An 18464-nucleotide genomic window follows, 5' to 3' on the forward strand; every position below is an offset into this window, starting at 1 on the left:
TCCACTGGTGCCTGACTTACACAAACAACATCCTCATCCTCATCCTCAATATCCTCATTAGTGCCAGCGTCAGCTACAGAAATATCCCCCTCATCCTCTTGCAATTCCACATTGGCATCCTCAATTTCTATGTCCTCAGCAATACTTATGCTGCTAATCCCCACAAATACAGAGGGAGCAGAAACTGTGGAAGGTGGCTTCTCTGAAAGTTCAGGTTCACACACAGCACTCGTGGACACACTTAGGGGTAAATTTACTAAAGTGAGAGTTTTTTTAGAAGTGAGTTTTAAATGTGATGTTGCCCATAGCAACCAATCAGATTCTACTTAACATTTAACTAGCACCTTCTAGAAGATAATAGCTAGAATCTAATTGGTTGCTATGGGCAACATCACTTTTAAAACTCACTTCTAAAAACTCTCACTTTAGTAAATTTACCCCTTAGACTCTTCTCAGAGATTTCTGACATTTGTGTTTCTGAACGCACAGTTTGATCTACTATGGTTTTCAGTTTTTTTACACTTCTGTAGTCTGAGTGAAATGGTCTTTCATTGTAATGAGAGGCAGAAGATGCCTCACTGACAGTTCCCTGAGCCTTTCCTTGCCACTGCATGCGGTGAATGGTATGTTTCCAATTTTCTGTTTTACTGCACTAACCTTTAGAGTTTTTTTTGTCTTTACCTCTGTGAAATCTCCATTTTTTTTTATTTCAAATACCCTCATTTTGTAAAGCCTCTACACCCTTGAGCATCAGCTTTAGATGATAGTGAAGGACTAGTATCATCATCATGACTGGTTCCAGCAGCTGCAGTTCTAACATTTGCTTGCTGCTTCTGCTTTCCTCTCGGTTGATAGTCGTGATCCATAATGATGAAAACACTCAAGTTGTACAAAAACTACTAACTACTACTAGTAGTATTATGCACTTACTAATCACTACTCACTGCGGAGTCACAGTGCTTGTATACACAGAGGGCTAAGGCTCAAGGAGTCACAGTGCTTGTATACACAGAGGGCTAAGGCTCAAGGAGTCACAGAGCTTGTATACACAGAGGGCTAAGGCCCAAAGAATCATGGTGCTTGTATACACAGAGGGCTAAGGCCCAAGGAGTTACGGTGCTTGTATACACAGAGGGCTACTGCCCAAGGAGTCACAGTGCTTGTATACACAGAGGGCTAAGGCCCAAAAATTCATGGTGCTTGTATACACAGAGGGCTACTGCCCAAGGAGTCACAGTGCTTGTATACACAGAGGGCTACTGCCCAAGGAGTCACGGTGCTTGTATACACAGAGGGATAAGGCCCAAAAATTCATGGTGCTTGTATACACAGAGGGCTAAGGCCCAAGGAGTCATGGTGCTTGTATACACACAGGGCTAAGGCCCAAAGAATCACGGTGCTTGCATACACAGAGGGCTAAGGCTCAAGGAGTCACGGTACTTGTATACACAGAGGGCTAAGGTGCAAAGAGTCACAGTGCTTGTATACACAGAGGGCTAAGGCCCAAAAATTCATGGTGCTTGTATACACAGAGGGCTACTGCCCAAGGAGTCACAGTGCTTGTATACACAGAGGGCTAAGGCTCAAGGAGTCACAGTGCTTGTGTACACGGGGCTAAGGCCCAAAAATTCATGGTGCTTGTATACACAGAGGGCTAAGGCCCAAGGAGTCACAGTGCTTGTATACACAGAGGGCTACTGCCCAAGGAGTCACGGTGCATGTATACACAGAGGGATAAGGCCCAAAAATTAATGGTGCTTGTTTACACAGAGGGCTAAGGCCCAAGGAGTCATGGTGCTTGTATACACAGAGGGCTAAGGCCCAAAAATTCATGGTGCTTGTATACACAGAGGGCTACTGCCCAAGGAGTCACGGTGCTTGTATACACAGAGGGATAAGGCTCAAGGAGTCACGGTGCTTGTTTACACAGAGGGCTAAGGCCCAAAGAATCACGGTACTTGTATACACAGAGGGCTAAGGCGCAAAGAGTCACGGTGCTTGTATACAGAGGGCTACTGCCCAAGGAGTCACGGTGCTTGTATACACAGAGGGATAAGGCCCAAAAATTCATGGTGCTTGTTTACACAGAGGGCTAAGGTGCAAAGCGTCACGGTGCTTGTACACAGAGGGCTACTGCCCAAGGAGTCACAGTGCTTGTATACACAGGGATAAGGCCCAAAAATTCATGGTGCTTGTATACACAGAGGGCTAAGGCTCAATGAGTCACAGTGCTTGTATACACAGGGCTAAGGCCCAAGGAGTCATGGTGCTTGTATACACAGGGATAAGGCCCAAAAATTCATGGTGCTTGTATACACAGAGGGCTAAGGCTCAATGAGTCACAGTGCTTGTATACACAGGGCTAAGGCCCAAGGAGTCATGGTGCTTGTATACACAGAGGGCTAAGGCTCAAGGAGTCACGGTGCTTGTGTACACAGAGGGCTAAGGCTCAAGGAGTCAAAGTGCTTGTGTACACGGGGCTAAGGCCCAAAAATTCATGGTGCTTGTATACACAGAGGGCTAAGGCCCAAGGAGTCACGGTGCTTGTATACACAGAGGGCTAAGGCTCAAGGAGTCACAGTGCTTGTATACACAGGGCCAAGGCACAAGGAGTCATGGTGCTTGCATACACAGAGGGCTAAGGCTCAAGGAGTCACAGTGTTTGTGTACACAGGGGGCTAAGGCCCACAAATTCATGGTGCTTGTATACACAGAGGGCTAAGGCCCGAAAATTCATGGTGCTTGTATACACAGAGGGCTAAGGCCCAAGGAGTCACTTTGCTTTTAATTTATACACAGATAACTGCTGCCCAAGGAGTGGGGGATGTGTTCGAATTTGTGGGGGGGTGGTCTGCACAGGGGGTGTGGCATGTGCCAAAAGGTGTGACTAGCACCACCTTTAAAAACCTCAATCTCCCTTCCCTCTTCACTTTCATCAATAGTGTAATGTGAGAATCTACAAATTAATAAAGAGAGTGATTATTTAAATGTAAAACCCATCTACTAAAGAGGCTATAGGTCACTTAGTGATGTCATGAATGTGAAATATCTCTATATATTAAAAAACAAGACCTTCCTTAATAGCTATACTGAGAAGATATTAGATCAGGAGTGGTGGGGCAGAGCAGCAGAGAGGGGGATGACTAAAGGTATGTGGGAATGGAAACAGTGGGGAGGCGGGACAGGGAGAAAGGGAGTTCTGAACTAAATGTACCCGGCACATACTAGTGTGTGTATATATATTGTGATAGAAGCACTGGAGAAGTCTGGGATGGCATATATGTGTGTCCCAGATTCCTATCATGTGTTTTAAAAACCCCAGGAAAAGTCTGTTATGCCAACAGACCAGAAGTGTCGGCTTTTGGTAAAAGCCGGATAATGGGTCCTAGGGGTGTGGATGTGAGAAGAGAAGGGAGGGCTCCATCCACAGGCCATTCCAGGTGTTGGGCCTTTCAGTCTGAGAGCAGGCTGATTAGTAGTTGCACCTGGAAGTGGCTCAGATAAGCTGTGTTAGGTTTTGGTTCGGTGTCTCACATACCCTGAGGAGAAAAACACTGAGGTTTGTTCAGAGACTGTGATATTTGAAAGTGCTGTGTTTGTGGTAAGGCAGTAGGCGATGCCACTTGTAGAGAGGGAATAACCTGTCTAGTTAGTGCCCAGACAGGCTAGGATTTATTTTTATGTTTTGTTTATTTTGTTGTTTATATTGCACAATAAAACTGGTTCCAACCAGCATGCACGAAAACCCTGGACTGGTGTGCTGTTTCCTGGCTGCTGTGTGTAAGGAGGTGTCCATCTACCCCAGGAGAGGGACCCCCTACCCCGACTATATCACAATATATATTAACCCACTCTTGTGCATAAATGTGTGTATATAATAAATATATAGCAGAAACAGGCGGCGCTCCTAGCGCCTTAAGAAATAAAACCATTCACTTGCAGAGTAATTTCTATCTGATAGATGATTTGATAGAAATTACTCTGCGAGTGTATTGTTTTATTTCTTAAGATGGCGGGAGTGCCACCTATTTCTTCTATATGTTTTCTCCTCTCCCTGCAAGGAAGGGTAATGAGGGCACCAGGTGCAAATTACTGGCATCAAAGCATTTGGAGTGTCGGTTTATGGCTGTTTTAATATATATAGCATATGCTATATACTATATGCTATAGTATATGCTATACACACAAAACCTTTTTGGGCGAGGCTTTGGTTTACATTAAGGAGGGGTTGTGGTCAGTTACCATATAAGTAAAAATATGCCCCATAAACTATATATATATATATATATATAAAACGCCACAGGCAGCACACTGTTTGCCTCGCTCTGCTAAGGTGCTAGTGGAACGCATCACCAGTTCTGTGGATTTATACTTTGGAAATTCTGCAAGGACCTATACGCTATTCATTGCTGTGTGTTCTGTGATTAGCTTCTACTGTATGGGATCCTGGAATCAATTGTTTGGACCCAGGGACTATCACTGCTGTGTGATCTCTGATAGTTTCTACGTGTGGGGTCCTGGAAGCGATTGAGTGGACATACGCTATTCACTGCTGTGTGATCAGTGATAGTTTCTACTGTGGGGACTGAGGGTCTCTAGCTATTTTGTGGAATTGTTCTGGGACATTATACTCTACTGGGACTGCCTCTGTCTGGACTGCTACCTGTTTATTTCCCGTTCACTGGATTTACTGCTTGTCCTGACATATTATCTATTTCTGTGTGCTGTGGAAAAATAAACCATCACGTTGGTTTCATCTGCTCGGTGTCTGGGTGATTGAGAGAACCCCGTATCCTCACATTGATAATGAAATAATGAGGGAATAGCCCACACCTGTCCATGAAATAGCTTTTGAGTTGATAGATGAGGGGGATATTTATGTAGTTGGCAGTAACAACAAGGATGATGAGGATGTTGATGAACTTGCCGAGGATGTTTGTGCAAAAACTGTAAATCACAATCAGGCAACAGTTGTTGCCCATGGTGGGAAAAATCCCATTGTTGGCATGCCTGGGCAAAGGACCAAAAAATCCACATCTCATGAGTGGATTCATTTCCACCCAAATCCGGACAACCTTTGCCAAGCCATTTGTAACCATTACCATGTGACAGTGAGTAGAGGTAAGGACCTTAGCCATCTTGGAACCTCTTCCCTGTTACGTCACTTGCAGTGCATCCATCAAATTGGAAAGGGTATTGAAACTTTGGGGACAAAAAAAACAAACAACAATCAGTCCAGTGTCACCAAGCTGCTCCCTTCTATCTGGATCCAAGTGCCTGCAATATCCTTCACCAACATCTACATCATCATTCATGATCGGAAGTAGTCCTGCATCCAATATCATAAGGACTGACTCCTCTCCTATCCGTTGTTCCTCAGAAGGATCCTTGAGTGTTACACCTGCTGCTATTGCTTTGAGTGGATCTTCATCCCAGAAGGGGACCAGGAAGAAGACTACTTTTAGTAGTTCAAGTAGTTCAACCAAACAATTGACTGTCACACAATCCTTTGATTTGGCAAAAAAGTATGATGGCAAATAGTAATCTGCTGTGCAACTGGGTGACGCCATAACAGCTAAGCTGGTATTAGATGTGCATCCAGTAACTGACATTAATCCAGTGGGTTTTACAGTTAATGGAGGTCGTGTGTCCCCGCTACCATGTCCCTTCTAGATTCCACTTCTTTAGAATAGCAATTCCCAAACTGTACAAGGAATTAAAAAAAACCTTTTTAATGTACTCCAAAATGCCGTTGTGCCCACTGTCCATTTAACCACAGATATGTGGACAAGTGGAACAGGGCAAACTAAAGATTACATGACTGTGACAGCCCACTGGGAAGGAGTATTGCCTCCAACAGTGCAAGCAGCAGCAGCTAACAAATGCTAGCTCATTCAGAGGCAGGCTACTCTGTGCATCACCAGTCTCAGTAAGAGGCATACCGCTGAGAACCTCTTAGGGAAACTCAGGGAAATCATTGCAAAATGGCTTACCCCACTTGGACTCTCCCTGGGATTTGTGATTTCTGACAATGCCAGCAATATTGTGTGAGTATTACATGTGGGTGAATTCGAACACATCCCATGTTTTGCTCACAAATTTGTTGGTGCAACATTTAAAAAAAAATGTCAGGGGCGTGCAGGAGATGCTCTTGGTGTCCTTAAAGATTTCTGGACATTTTAGACATTCAGCAACTGCGTGTCGAAGATTGCAGCACCAGCAATAACTGTTGAATTTGCCCTGCCATCAGCTGAAGCAAGAGGTAGTAACTAGGTGTAATTCTACCCTCTATATGCTTCAGCGGATGGAGGAGCAGAAGAAGGCCATCCAAGGCTACACTACGGCCTATGACATAGGGAAAGGATCGGGAATGCACCTTAGTCAAGCGCAGTGGAGAATAATTTCCATGTTGTGTAAGGTTCTAAAACCCTTTGAACTTGCCACATGTGAAGTTAGTTCAGATACTGCCAGCTTGAGTCAGGTCATTCCCCTAATCAGACTTTTGCAAAAGCAGCTGGAGAAACTGAAGGAGCTGAAACGGAGTGATTCTGCTAAGAATGTGGGACTTGTAGATCAAGCCCTTCATTTGCTTCGACAGGATCCAAGGGTCATCAATCTCTTGAAATCAGATCACTATAATTTGGCGACCATACTTGATCCTAGGTTTAAGCCATACCTTGTGTCTTTCTTTCCAACGGACATAAATCAGAAAAAATGCAAAGATCTGGTGGTGAAAAAATTGTCAGCTCAAGTGGAACGTGACATGGCATAATCTCCTCCTTCAGTTTCTACAGCTGCCAGGAAAAAACTAAATTTTTCTAAGAGACCCACTGCTGGTGGTGATGCAGATCAGTCAGCAAAATCTAATGACATCTGTGTAGGCAGTTCTTTCAGACCCAAAATGAGTGACATGTCTACCGTGACTTTGTCTGATACGGTCACCATTCAGAGAATGGTGGATGACTATTTTAGGGAGGCATGTTAGACAGTCCGTTCACTACTGGTAGGAAAAAGAGGCAATTTGGAGTCCCTTACACCAACTGGCTTTGCTGTACTTAAGTTGCCCACCCTCCAGTGTGTACTATGAAAGAGTTTTCAGCGCATTTGGAAACCTTGTCAGTGATTGTCGTAGGAGGTTACTTCCCCAAAATGTGGAAAAGATGATGTTCATCAAAATTAATTACAAATTCCACGAGGAAGACCTTTACCAGCACTTACGTCTAAAAAATACAGAAGTGTTTGTAATTGTGGATTCCAGCGGGGACGAATTCATATTGTATGAAGAAGAGGAGGATGCACACACTGATGGGGATTACAATGACGATGACGACATCTAATGTATTGTAAAGCTAGTTTGTGTATGGGATCTTTGCCACCAATGTCCACTGTGCATTGGCAGCTGGTTTTGTGGGGGGTCCAAACAAACCAATAATTTCAGCCACAGTGGCAGTCACTGTCGCTGCAGTGATTGGTTTGTAAAACTGTGAATGTCCTGTTTCATATATACAACATAAGGGTAGGTTGGAGGGCCCAAGGACAATTCCATCTTGCATTTTTTTCCTTTCCATTAGGTGCTGGTTGGGGTATTGCTGCCTGATATTTTTAATGTTATGGTTTATGAATGCCCAGAAATTGTAATGGCCACAGACAGCATCTCCTGCATGCCCCTTTCATTTTTTTTTTTTAAAGAAAATTCTGAACCAAATGCTGCTTGTTGTGTCAACCCGACGGCAAAAGTCGCACAACAGTAACATTCAGCCAAGGGTTCTCAGCCCTTAAGGCTGCTACATGGCCCAAAGGCCGCATCCTGCTTCACGGCCCAAAGGCCACTTGTCACTCCTTACCAACCCTCAAAGCTGTAATGGTCCCAACTTGCCAAGAGTTCCAGGCTTCAAGGCTGTTGTAGGACTGGTTCCTTCTTAATCATAGCTCTGTATTGCACCGCTACTCAGGCCAGAGGCGGCATCAACAATTAACTATCAACTATCAATTCTTCAGCCGATGGCTACACCAATTATCATTTCTTCAGCCAGGGGCTGCACCAATTATCAATTCTTCAGCCAGGGCTGCACCAATTTATCAATACCAACTCTTCTTACTTCAGCCAGTGGCTGCACCAATTCAATATCAACTCTTCTTACTTCAGCCAGTGACTGTGCCAACTATCAATTCTTCGATCCTCAAGGGGTACCCCAACCATCATCGTTGCACAGTCATCAACTCTATTTATCACTCAGTTTTGAGCCAGCTAGCTGGATGCAACCCTTTGGTCCTTAACTAGATGAAAAAAATCAATATTGTTAGCTGTGAGGCAAAATTGGAAATAAGTGGAAATAAATGTTATTGAGGTTAATAATACTGTAGGAACAAAAAAGGCCAATTATATGTGATTTTAGCTATTTTTATGATTTTTTAAAGAAAAAATCCAGATCCAAAACCGAAAAACAAAACACGGAGGTGAGGTTTTGGCAAAACCAATCCAGATTCAAAACCAGGGGAGATCCAGGTCCAAAAACAAAACAAGGGGGCAGCGCACATCTCTAGTTATAAAGGAATGACAGAATCTGGGTAAAAGGCAGGGAAGTCTTGCCAGAATTGACCGTATGTACCCTATAAGGGATGAGTAATTTCTTAAGTGGTGCATGATTCCAAAGGTTGATGCTGCTGTTGCAGAAGTTATGTCTAAAACAATTATTGCCTAAAGGGCCCCATACATCAGCGACGGATTGCTGCGATGCTGCAACCCAGCATCGCAGGATCACACAAATCCAACATGTTGGATTTTCCTGATATGACGATCGCAATCAAAAAATGATCGTGATCGTCAAATCGGGAACATTTAACATGTCAAATTTCATCAATCCTGCGACGGATCGCTGAACATCGATGGTGGGCGGTCGGTGTTTCCACCCGACAGATCAGCATTTCCGATCGCATCGCCAAATCGCGACAACCTTTAGAGGATGAAGTCTCTTTCAGAGATACAGGGGTCTGTTTACTAAGCAGTGTTAGGAGAAGTGAAAAATGTGATAAGGTGCCAGCCAATCAGCTCCTAACTGCCAACTCACAGACTGTTTGAAAAATTACATTGGGAGCTGATTGGCTGGCACCTTATCACTTTTCACTTCTCCTAACACTGCTTAGTAAATAGACCACACAGTGGATAAAAAAAATGCATGTTTCTTCAGCTGTTTCATTATGATCGGGTGTGGCAGTTGCTTCAGTTGCCAGAGCTTTGAGATTGTGGAGTGCAACTATGCACACGGATTTAGAGGAAAAGATTTCAAAGCAGAATTTATTAAAGAATTTGGAGATAATGTGGTTGCATATTTATGTGAAGCATCTTTAGATGTGATAACTTTTACTGCAAGATCTATCGCTGCAGCGGTGGTTGCAAGAAGGGCATTGTGGCTTCGATCTTGGTCAGCTGATGCGCACTCTAAGAACAGAATAACAACTTTACCAGATGGGGGGTCGTTACTGTTTGAAATAAACTAGAGTCACTGATACAGAGGATAACAAGGGGAAAATCTACTAAATTACCTCAAGATAAGGAGATAAGATATCAGGTTCAAACACCTAAACAACAGGTTAAAGAGGCACGAAGCTAAAGGCCAGGGAGAAAGTACAATAGGAAATACTCTGCTGGCATGACAAGAAAGCTAATGGATGGAGACAGTGATTATATGCAGTCCCTTCCAATATTACCAGTAGGGAGAAGACTTTTAAAATTTGCAGAGATCTGGAAGAATATCACCCAGGACAAATGGGTTTTGCAGATAGTTTCCAACGGTTATCAAATAGAAAATGAATGACGATGTGTACAGGATAAGTGCGCTATGCCTAAAAGCTGCCGAATAGACCCTTTGGTGTTGTGGTGTCATTCTTACACCCTATTCGAAATCTAAATATGTCAAAAGTTTTTGTCCACCGACCCCTAAAACTAATATTGCATTGTCAGAAGGTTTTTTCAGATGTGGGATATGTATGGGATGTAAAAACATCCCTAATAATTTTGGTAATAAGAAAACAGTTGTTCATATAAATAAAAAAGATCACTATATTAAGGACTTTATCACATGTCATTCTCAAAATGTGATTTATGGTATTGAATGTGCATGTGAAAAATGTTATATAGGTAGGATGAGTAGACCTTTGAAAGTTCGAATTAGCGAACATCTTCGCAACATTAAAAAAGGGTTAGAAACGGAAGCACTATCGGCCCATTTCAAAGAGGCTCATCAGTGTGATATTATCAGATATATTAAGAACTTTTATGGTTTAAAAAAAATCACTGCGGGAGCCAGAATCAAAGATACCACACGCAGACTCGCACGTGAGGAAATGCAATTTATTTATCATTTTAAAACTTTAATTCCTTCGGGTCTTACTAAAGACCTCGAAGTAAAGTGGTTTATATGAGGTGTTTTTATATGTTATGATTCAATACATGGTTTTAATCTTTAATTCTATTATATTTTAGATACTTCATTCTATTATTTTTAATATGTTTTAATATGAAGATCACAATGGTCCACAACAAAATGTCCGCTACTAGAGTAGCCCGGAGGACTACATATTATTTAATGGACAAAAAAATCATAGCTGCCCGGAAGTTGGGAGGCGACACGCATGAACATCACAGACTAAGGAAGTGATCATCACTGGGCGCTTCATGACCAACTTCCGGCTGTGCCGGAAGTTTAGGAGTTTAGGATTGTTAAGAGACGCCTCACTCTAAAGTAATGAAAGGAAAGTTATATCATCTGTGGAGCGGGAAACCGGGAACCTGGAAAAAAGCGGAATGGCAAAAGATGGATTGGACAATGTTTTGTACAGAGGGTATTTTTAATGGATAGTAGATCTATGTCTGGTATTAGGATTTTCTTTCTGGATGTAATAGGGAGTATTTAAACCAGCTCCCTACAGTTTCCCAATATGCCTTGATAAAGATACACACCAAAAGGTATCGAAAAGCATTGGCTTGGAGAGACTGACCTGAAGGGAATTGTGGAACGGAAGCGGTATGAAATACCGCTGGCCGCATGGCCGGGAGTTCGAATCTCGGCAGCGTCAGGCAGACAAATGCAGAGATTCCGGCAGCGGCAGCCCAACAGCGCTGGAAATCCCGATCGTCCTCAGGCAAGTATTTACTAACCTAACCCCCCTAACCCTCCTCCCCCCCTGTGCCTAACCCTAAACCCCCCTCTAAGTGTCTAAACCTAACCCCCCCATCCCCGCTGCCTAAACCTAAGTCCCCCCAGAGGTGCCTAACCCTCCCCCCCGGGAGCCTAAACCTAACCCTCCCCCCCAGCAGCTGTCCGCTCGCGGCGCCTGGCATCCCTTCGATCAGGATGCCGGGCGCCGGTCTCCCGGCATCCCTTCGATCAGGATGCCGGGCGCCGGTCTCCCGGCATCGGAAAAATGACAGGCGTCTACATTTAGACGCCTGTCATTTAACCCTCGTCAGGATAAAGCAGTCGGGAAGCCGGCTGTCGGGCTTACGTCAGCCGGCTTCCCGATTGCATCCCTTGTGGAACTCCACCAGAGAATTTGGGAATACACCTGGGACGCCGGGAGGACTTTCCCTTTTTCTGCTTTATTTGTCTACTAATTACAACTGGCAGACATATATATCTGGTGAGAGGCCATCTTTTTCCCATTTTTTATATTATTATTGTTATGTCAAATTGTTAATAAATACAATATTACACTATGGGAGCTCTCTGTCTCTAAAATTTTTTCCTATATATCGGATGGATGTATGGAATGCAGAAATATGAGAGAGGATTTATTTGGATCATAACAGAGTCCGCTCACATATATGCCTGTTTGTCTACAATAATTGTAGACCATCACATCTGGCAGGCGAGCCATTCACATATGTCTAATAGGATAACATGAACAGTCATTACTGTATTATGCTATGAAAATTTTTCTCCCTTCTATTTTGAGTGTCTTCACCAATTGAGACCCACAATTTGGGTATCTTGGAGGAATTCTATCGTTCTAGCGACGAGAGACTGAATTGGTGATTATTTATATTGGTTATCAAATGGAATTCCAGGAAATTCCCAGACAGAACAGATTTGTGATATCAAGAATTCCAGAAGTCGCACAAGAACAATGGTCCCCACAAGAGAAACTACTGTCATCAAGTCTAAGAGAAATGAAAGCAGTCTGGAAAGGGATGACATTTTTCCAGGATCAGATCAGGGGCTCTCAATTGAAGATTTTGTCAGATAATATGACAGTAGTAGTCTACTTGAATCATCAGGGTGGCACCAAAAGCAGAAGCCTTATGTACGAAGTAAAATATATTATGTTGTGGGCACAGAGGTATCTTCAGTCCCCTTCAGCAGTCCATGTGCCAGGGGTAGAAAATGTGCCAGCCGATTTTCTCATTCACAAGAAAATTCTAGCAGTAGAATGGGAATTAAATATGGAGACGTTTCAGGAAATAGTAAAAAGATTTGGTTGCCAGAAATAGACCTAATGGCAAATAAACTGAACACAAAGTCATCTGTTTTTTTTTTCCAGACACCAGATGATGGGGACTCAAGCAGTAGACGCACTTTCGATAAAGTGGAGTTTTCACCTGGGTTACATATTCCCACCTTTTCCCTTGATACCTCGAGTATTGAAGATCAGAGAGGAACAGGTAGAGATAGTAGCAGTACTACCCTATTGGCCAAGAAGAGCCTTGTTTACGACAGCCCTGATGTCGTCAATAGAAGAACTGTGGGTAATACCAGTCAGAAAGGACCTTCTGAGCCAGGATCCTTTATTCCATCCAAGAATAGCAGATCTCAGTTTAATGGTATGGAGATTGAATGGTCGCTATTGAAACAGAAGGACTTTCTGATCAGGTCATTCAAATTCTACTACAAGCAAGAAAAATAAGTGTCTTTAGAAGTAGATTACAAAATATGGAAGACGTTTGTGATATGGACAGGAGTAGGGACTGATCCTTTAAAGGTAGATATTCCACAGATTTTGCAATTCTTATGTGACGTTATATGAAGAGCTTGGCAGTAGCAACTATTAAAGTGCAGATATCCACTTTAAGTGTATTATTGGAAAGGAAGCTGTCGGAAGAAGCTTTAATTAAGAGATATTGTCAAGCAATAAAGAAAATTCGGCCACAAATAAGATCTTTTGTAGCACTTTGGGATCTGAATTTAATACTAAATGCATTGATGGCAGGTCCTTTTGAACCATTAAAAGAGGTGGCTTTGAAGTATGTAGCCTGGAAGGTGTTTTTTCTAATTGCAGTTACATCAGCGAACTGCAGTCCTTATGGGCAGAAGAACCTTTTCTAAACTTATTACCTGACAGAGTGGTGTTGAGAACGAATCCAGATTTTCTTACAAAAGTTGTATCCGCTTTTCATTTAAACCATGAAATTGTTTTGCCTATTTTTTTCCCCTCAACCAAGGAATGAAGAGGAAAGGAGGCTTCATAAGCTGGACTTAGGGGCCTATTCATCAACACTAAAATAACAGTTTTAAGGACATTTTCCTTAATTACCATTTTTTTTTAGTATTCATTAACACACTTAACATAGGAGATATCACTGATATATTATTATCATTTATTTATATGGCGCCACAAGTGTTCCGCAGTGCCTTACGAAGTACATAAACAAATAAGTAACCAGCGACTTACAATACAAAGCAGGACATGGATAATAAACATTGTTACAGTATATTAGCGACCTTTACACTCACATAAGCAGCCAAGTGTTAGTTGCCTAGTGGGGAGTAAGAGATAAATGAAAGTACAATAGGGAGAAGCACAAGAGGGTAGAGGGCCCTGCTTGAAAGAGCTTACATTCTTTAAGGGGGGGGCAAACAAACAGGAGTGACACAGATGGGGTAGGTGGGGAGGAAGGAAGATGTAGCAGCAAGATAGAATGAGAGCTGGAAGGCTTTAATGAAGTAGTGGGTCTTAAGAGCTTGTTTGATTGTAGAGAGGTGCAGAGTCTGATGGGGAGAGGGAGGGAGTTCCAAAGGTGGGGAGCAGCACAGGCAAAATCTAGGAGGCGGGAGTGGGAGGAAGTAATCAATTAGCATGAAAGGTGGCGTGTATTAAGTGAACAAAGAGGGCGGACGGAAGAGTGAAGGGAGATGAGATCAGAGATGTAAATGGGAGAGGAATGGGTGAGGGCTTTGTAAGTGAGTGTGAGAACCTTTAATTTGGTTCTGAAAGGGAAGGGGAGCCAGTGGAGGGCTTGTAGGAGAGGGGAGGCAGATGTAAAGCGTTTGGAGAGGAAGATGAGCCGGGCAGCAGCATTGAGCACAGACTGGAGAGAAGGGATTTAGGGAGGCCAGATAGGAGGGGGTTACAGTAGTCCAATCTGGAGATGACCAGTGAATGTATGAGGGTTTTGGTAGCATCCTGGGTGAGAAAGGGTCTGATCTTGGAAATATTCTTGAAATGGAAACGACAGGGCTTTGAGAGATTCTGAATATGTGGTTTGAAGGAGAGGGAAGAGTCCAGGATGACTCCAAGACAATGCACTTTGGGACTAGACGAGATAGTTATGCCATCTATTGGTAAAGAAATAGTTTAAAATTAGGTTACGTGGGAGGGTGGGAAGATGATCAGCTCAGTCTTAGACATATTAAGTTTGAGAAATCGCTGGGACATCCAGGAAGAGAGGAAGAGATAGCAGAGAGACAGTTGGAGATACGAGTCAGTAGAGTGGGGAGAGGTCAGGTGAGGAAAGGTATCATCAGCATAGAGATGATAATGGAGGTCAAAATGGCGGATAAGTTTACCTAGAGCGGACGTATAGAGAGAGAATAGGAGAGGTCCAAGAACAGAACCTTGGGGAACACCTATTGTAAGAGGCTGAGGGGGTGAGGCAGAGTTGTGATAGGAAACAGAGAAGGAACGGTCAGAGAGGTAGGAGGACAGCAAGGAGAGAGCAGTGTCACATAGACCAAGGGAGTGAAGGATATGCAGCAGTAGGGGGTGGTCCACAGTGTCAAAAGCAGCAGAGAGGTCAAGGAGAATGAGCAGGGAGTAGTGGCCCTTGGATTTGGCAGCAATGAGGTCGTTGCTGACTTTCGTGAGGGCAGTTTCAGTGGAGTGAACAGAACGGAAGCCAGACTGAAAAGGGTCAAGGAGGGAGCGGGAGAAAATAAATGTGGTGAGGCGGTTGTAAAAAATACGGTCAAGGAGTTTGCAGGCAAAAGGAAGGAGAGAGATTGGTTGGTAGTTGGAGAGAATGTTAGGTTCAAGGGTAGGGTTTTTAAGAATGGGGGAGACAATGGCATGCATGAATGCAGTAGAGACAGTGCCAGAAGAGAGGGAGAGATTAAGGAGGTGGGAAAGATGGGAGCAGGCAGAAGGAGAGAGGTAGCAGAGGAGGTGGGAGGGGATGGGGTCGAGGTGAAAGGGGGGGGATTGGATGAGTGCCTTTACTTCCCTCTCCAGTTACAGGGGAGAAGGATGTCAGAGTCGGTAAAATGGATGGGGAGGGGTGATCTAGGAAAAGAGGAAGTGGAGAGCTGTGGGACTGGTTGAATATGATGTCCTGACGTATGGAATCAATTTTAGATGTAAAATAGGTAGCAAAGTCAATGGCAGAAAGCAAGGAGGGGAGATGAGGAGAGGGTGTGCAGAGGAGGGAGTTGAAGGTGGAAAAGAGACGCTGGGGATTTGAGGACTGGGAGGAAATGAGATTCTTGAAATATGACTGTTTGGAGAGTGAAAGGGCAGCACTGTAGGATGACAGCATGAATTTGAAATGGAGAAAATCTGCTTGAGAGCGTATCCTGGTTAAGTCCGTCTGCGTTAATTTCCACACTCTTATGGGGATGTAGAAATTAGGCTATTCATCAAATTCCGAAAATTTGGTATTTTCGGAATTAGATGGTGTTTTACTATACGCCACTCTCAGATGGCGTACAGTGGTTTCAGCGTGACCAGGTCTTCCTTGGCTCCCTCAGTCGCTGCCTGGTCCCTCCTCTGGCTCCGGCTGCTGCTCTGACTGTGTTCTCCTGGCGGAACACAGTAAAGTTAAAAAAATTTAAATCTTCAGCCGGGAGGTCGGGGTCCACGGCTGCATCCTGTGACAGGCAACCAGCTAGATGGGAGAGGGCAGGGGCTGTGGGGAGGGTACACAGAATTACCACAGCTGTAATCAGTGCTGGGCATGCGCCGCTTTTGCAAATGTAACAGCACATGCGCAGCACTGATTACAGCTGTGGTAAGGTAGAGTAGATAGGGAAAAGTATCTATTTTCTGAAAAGCTGTCAGGGAAAAGTATCTACTCTACCTTACCGCAGCTGTAATCAGTGCTGCGCATGTGCTGTTACATTTGCAAAAGCGGCGCATGCCCAGCACTGATTACAGCTGCGGTAAGGTAGAGTAGATAGGGAAAAGTATCTATTCCGAAAAGCTATAATTTTTTGAGATGACAGCTTTTCAGAAAATATATAATTTTCCCTATCTACTCTACCTTACCGCAGCTGTAATCAGTGATATGATGGATTCCTCCGGTAATTATATAGAACTCCATGCGAGTTCTAAACCTAATTACCTCCATCGTTTTTTTTAGTGTTCATGAATAGGCCCCTTAGTGAGAGCTATAACTATATATTTAAAAAGAGTAGAAGATGTTAGGAAAACAAAACATCTGTTGGTTATTCCTGCTGGAGTAAGAAGAGGTTGTGCGCAAACTAAGCAGACTCTTTCCAGATGGATCAGAGAAGTAATCATCTTCGTCTATAAAAGAGAAGGATGCAGAATTCCAGAAATTGTAAAGGCACACTCTACTAGGGCGATGTCAACGTCATGGTCAGGGAAGGCTCAGGCATCGGGTAAGGACATTTGCAGAGCAGCAACTTGGTCCTCTATACGCACATTCACAAGACATACTTTACAGATTTCGGATCCTCACTTTGGAAGTCAAGTACTTCAAGGGGCCTTAATTAGATTTGCATCAGATATTGGTCTTGAGTATATATACACACAGTATATATATAGCCCCCCTGTATATGAGCTTGGATACATCCCACTGTAATGACTGCCATGGAGACTGAAGAAAATTAGGAATTATAAATTTACTGATAATTCAATTTCTTTGAAATAATCTATGGCAGTCTTTAGATTGCCCTCCCTTGATTGTATTTTTTCCCTTTATGATTCAGCAGTTCCGGAGACTACTGTCCTGAATGTAATGTAATGTTGTGTTCATGCACTCTTAGGGGGTCATTCAGACCCGCTCGCAAGCGGGTCGATGTTCCCCACTGCGCATGCGCACGGCGGAGGGAGCTCAGTCATGCGCATGCGCGAGACCCGGGGAGCGACGGGCTTTCCAACAGCACGCCCCCTTTGGTGGGCGTGCCTGCCAGATGGAGGCGTTCCCATGGGAACGCCTACCGTCTGAAGCCGGCCCCACTGACATCACTAGTGATGTCAGTGGGAGTGATTTTGGCTCTGATAGAGCCAAAATCACTCCAGGGCTTGTGGCAGGGAGACCCTACCGCAGGGTCTCAGTTGCAAGTCCGATGGTCGCGATGGTCAAGACCATCGCGACCATCTTTTTGGCCGCTCGCATATGCTGTGGGTGGTCACCCACAGCTATACGAGCGACCAGGAGGCCGCTCAATTTTCATGGAGGAGGGCCCTGATTCAGAGCGAGCGCTCTGGTCAGAGCGTCCGGCTCTGAATCAGGCCCTTATAGTGCTGTGAATGTAGGTTTGTCTAAGTCTGCCTCTCTCTCAATGCCATATAGAGGTGTGACATTGTACAGTATGTTCCCGTCTCATTCTATATGAGGGAGGTGTGATATAGAGTATATTTACATTTTATATATACAAACTTTAGGGGGAGATTTAGAAATTCTTCTAAAAAGGACAAGTGGAGGTGTTGCCCATAGCAGCCAATCAGATTTTGTCTATCATTTTATAGAGTGTACTAGATCAGTGGTTCCCAAACTGGGTGTTATGGGGCACATGCAGGGGTGCCATGGGTTAGTGGTCCAGAACCAAATCAAATGATTTATGATCCATTCCATGTGATAAGCTACACCAGTGCTGGTGGCTGCTAATTATAAAATATGTGGACAAACAGAAGCACAACCACATAACTGACCCTAATAGTTACATATAAGCAGAATTTACTTAATTTAATACTTTGCTGAGTCTCTCAATAACACACTTTTGGCCCATTGGCGCCATAAAACAAATGCAGATACTCTAGGGCGCAGTGATTGAAGAATGTTTGGGAGCCACTGTACTAGATAAATTATGGCTAGAATCTGATTGCTAAGGGTAACACCTTCGCTTGCCTTCTATAGAAGGTTTGATAAATCTCCACCTTAGCCTTTGTGGAAATTGTTTCACACATACTTGCCTACTCTCCCAGGATGGCTCCTGAAAGTCAGGTGGTGCACCCGGCCATCCGGAAAAGTGGGCAAGTCTCTCGCACCCCCCCACAGTCACCCACTT

General features: G+C 43.9%; 1 protein-coding gene across 1 annotated transcript in view; it reads left to right on the top strand.

Annotated features, from left to right (window-relative positions):
* Positions 1-11254, top strand: part of REXO5 (RNA exonuclease 5) — a 95913-nt gene extending 84659 nt beyond the window's left edge. Inside the window, exon 19 of the mRNA XM_088476152.1 lies at positions 10484-11254. Coding sequence (XP_088332278.1) covers positions 10484-10516 — 33 coding nt within the window. The 3' untranslated portion in view covers positions 10517-11254. The remainder of the gene's footprint in view (positions 1-10483) is intronic.
* The last annotated feature ends 7210 nt before the right edge of the window (positions 11255-18464 follow it).

The sequence above is a fragment of the Taudactylus pleione genome, unplaced genomic scaffold, assembly GCF_031769625.1.
Source record: "Taudactylus pleione unplaced genomic scaffold, aTauple2 ptg000184l, whole genome shotgun sequence".
Lineage (NCBI taxonomy): Eukaryota > Metazoa > Chordata > Amphibia > Anura > Myobatrachidae > Taudactylus > Taudactylus pleione.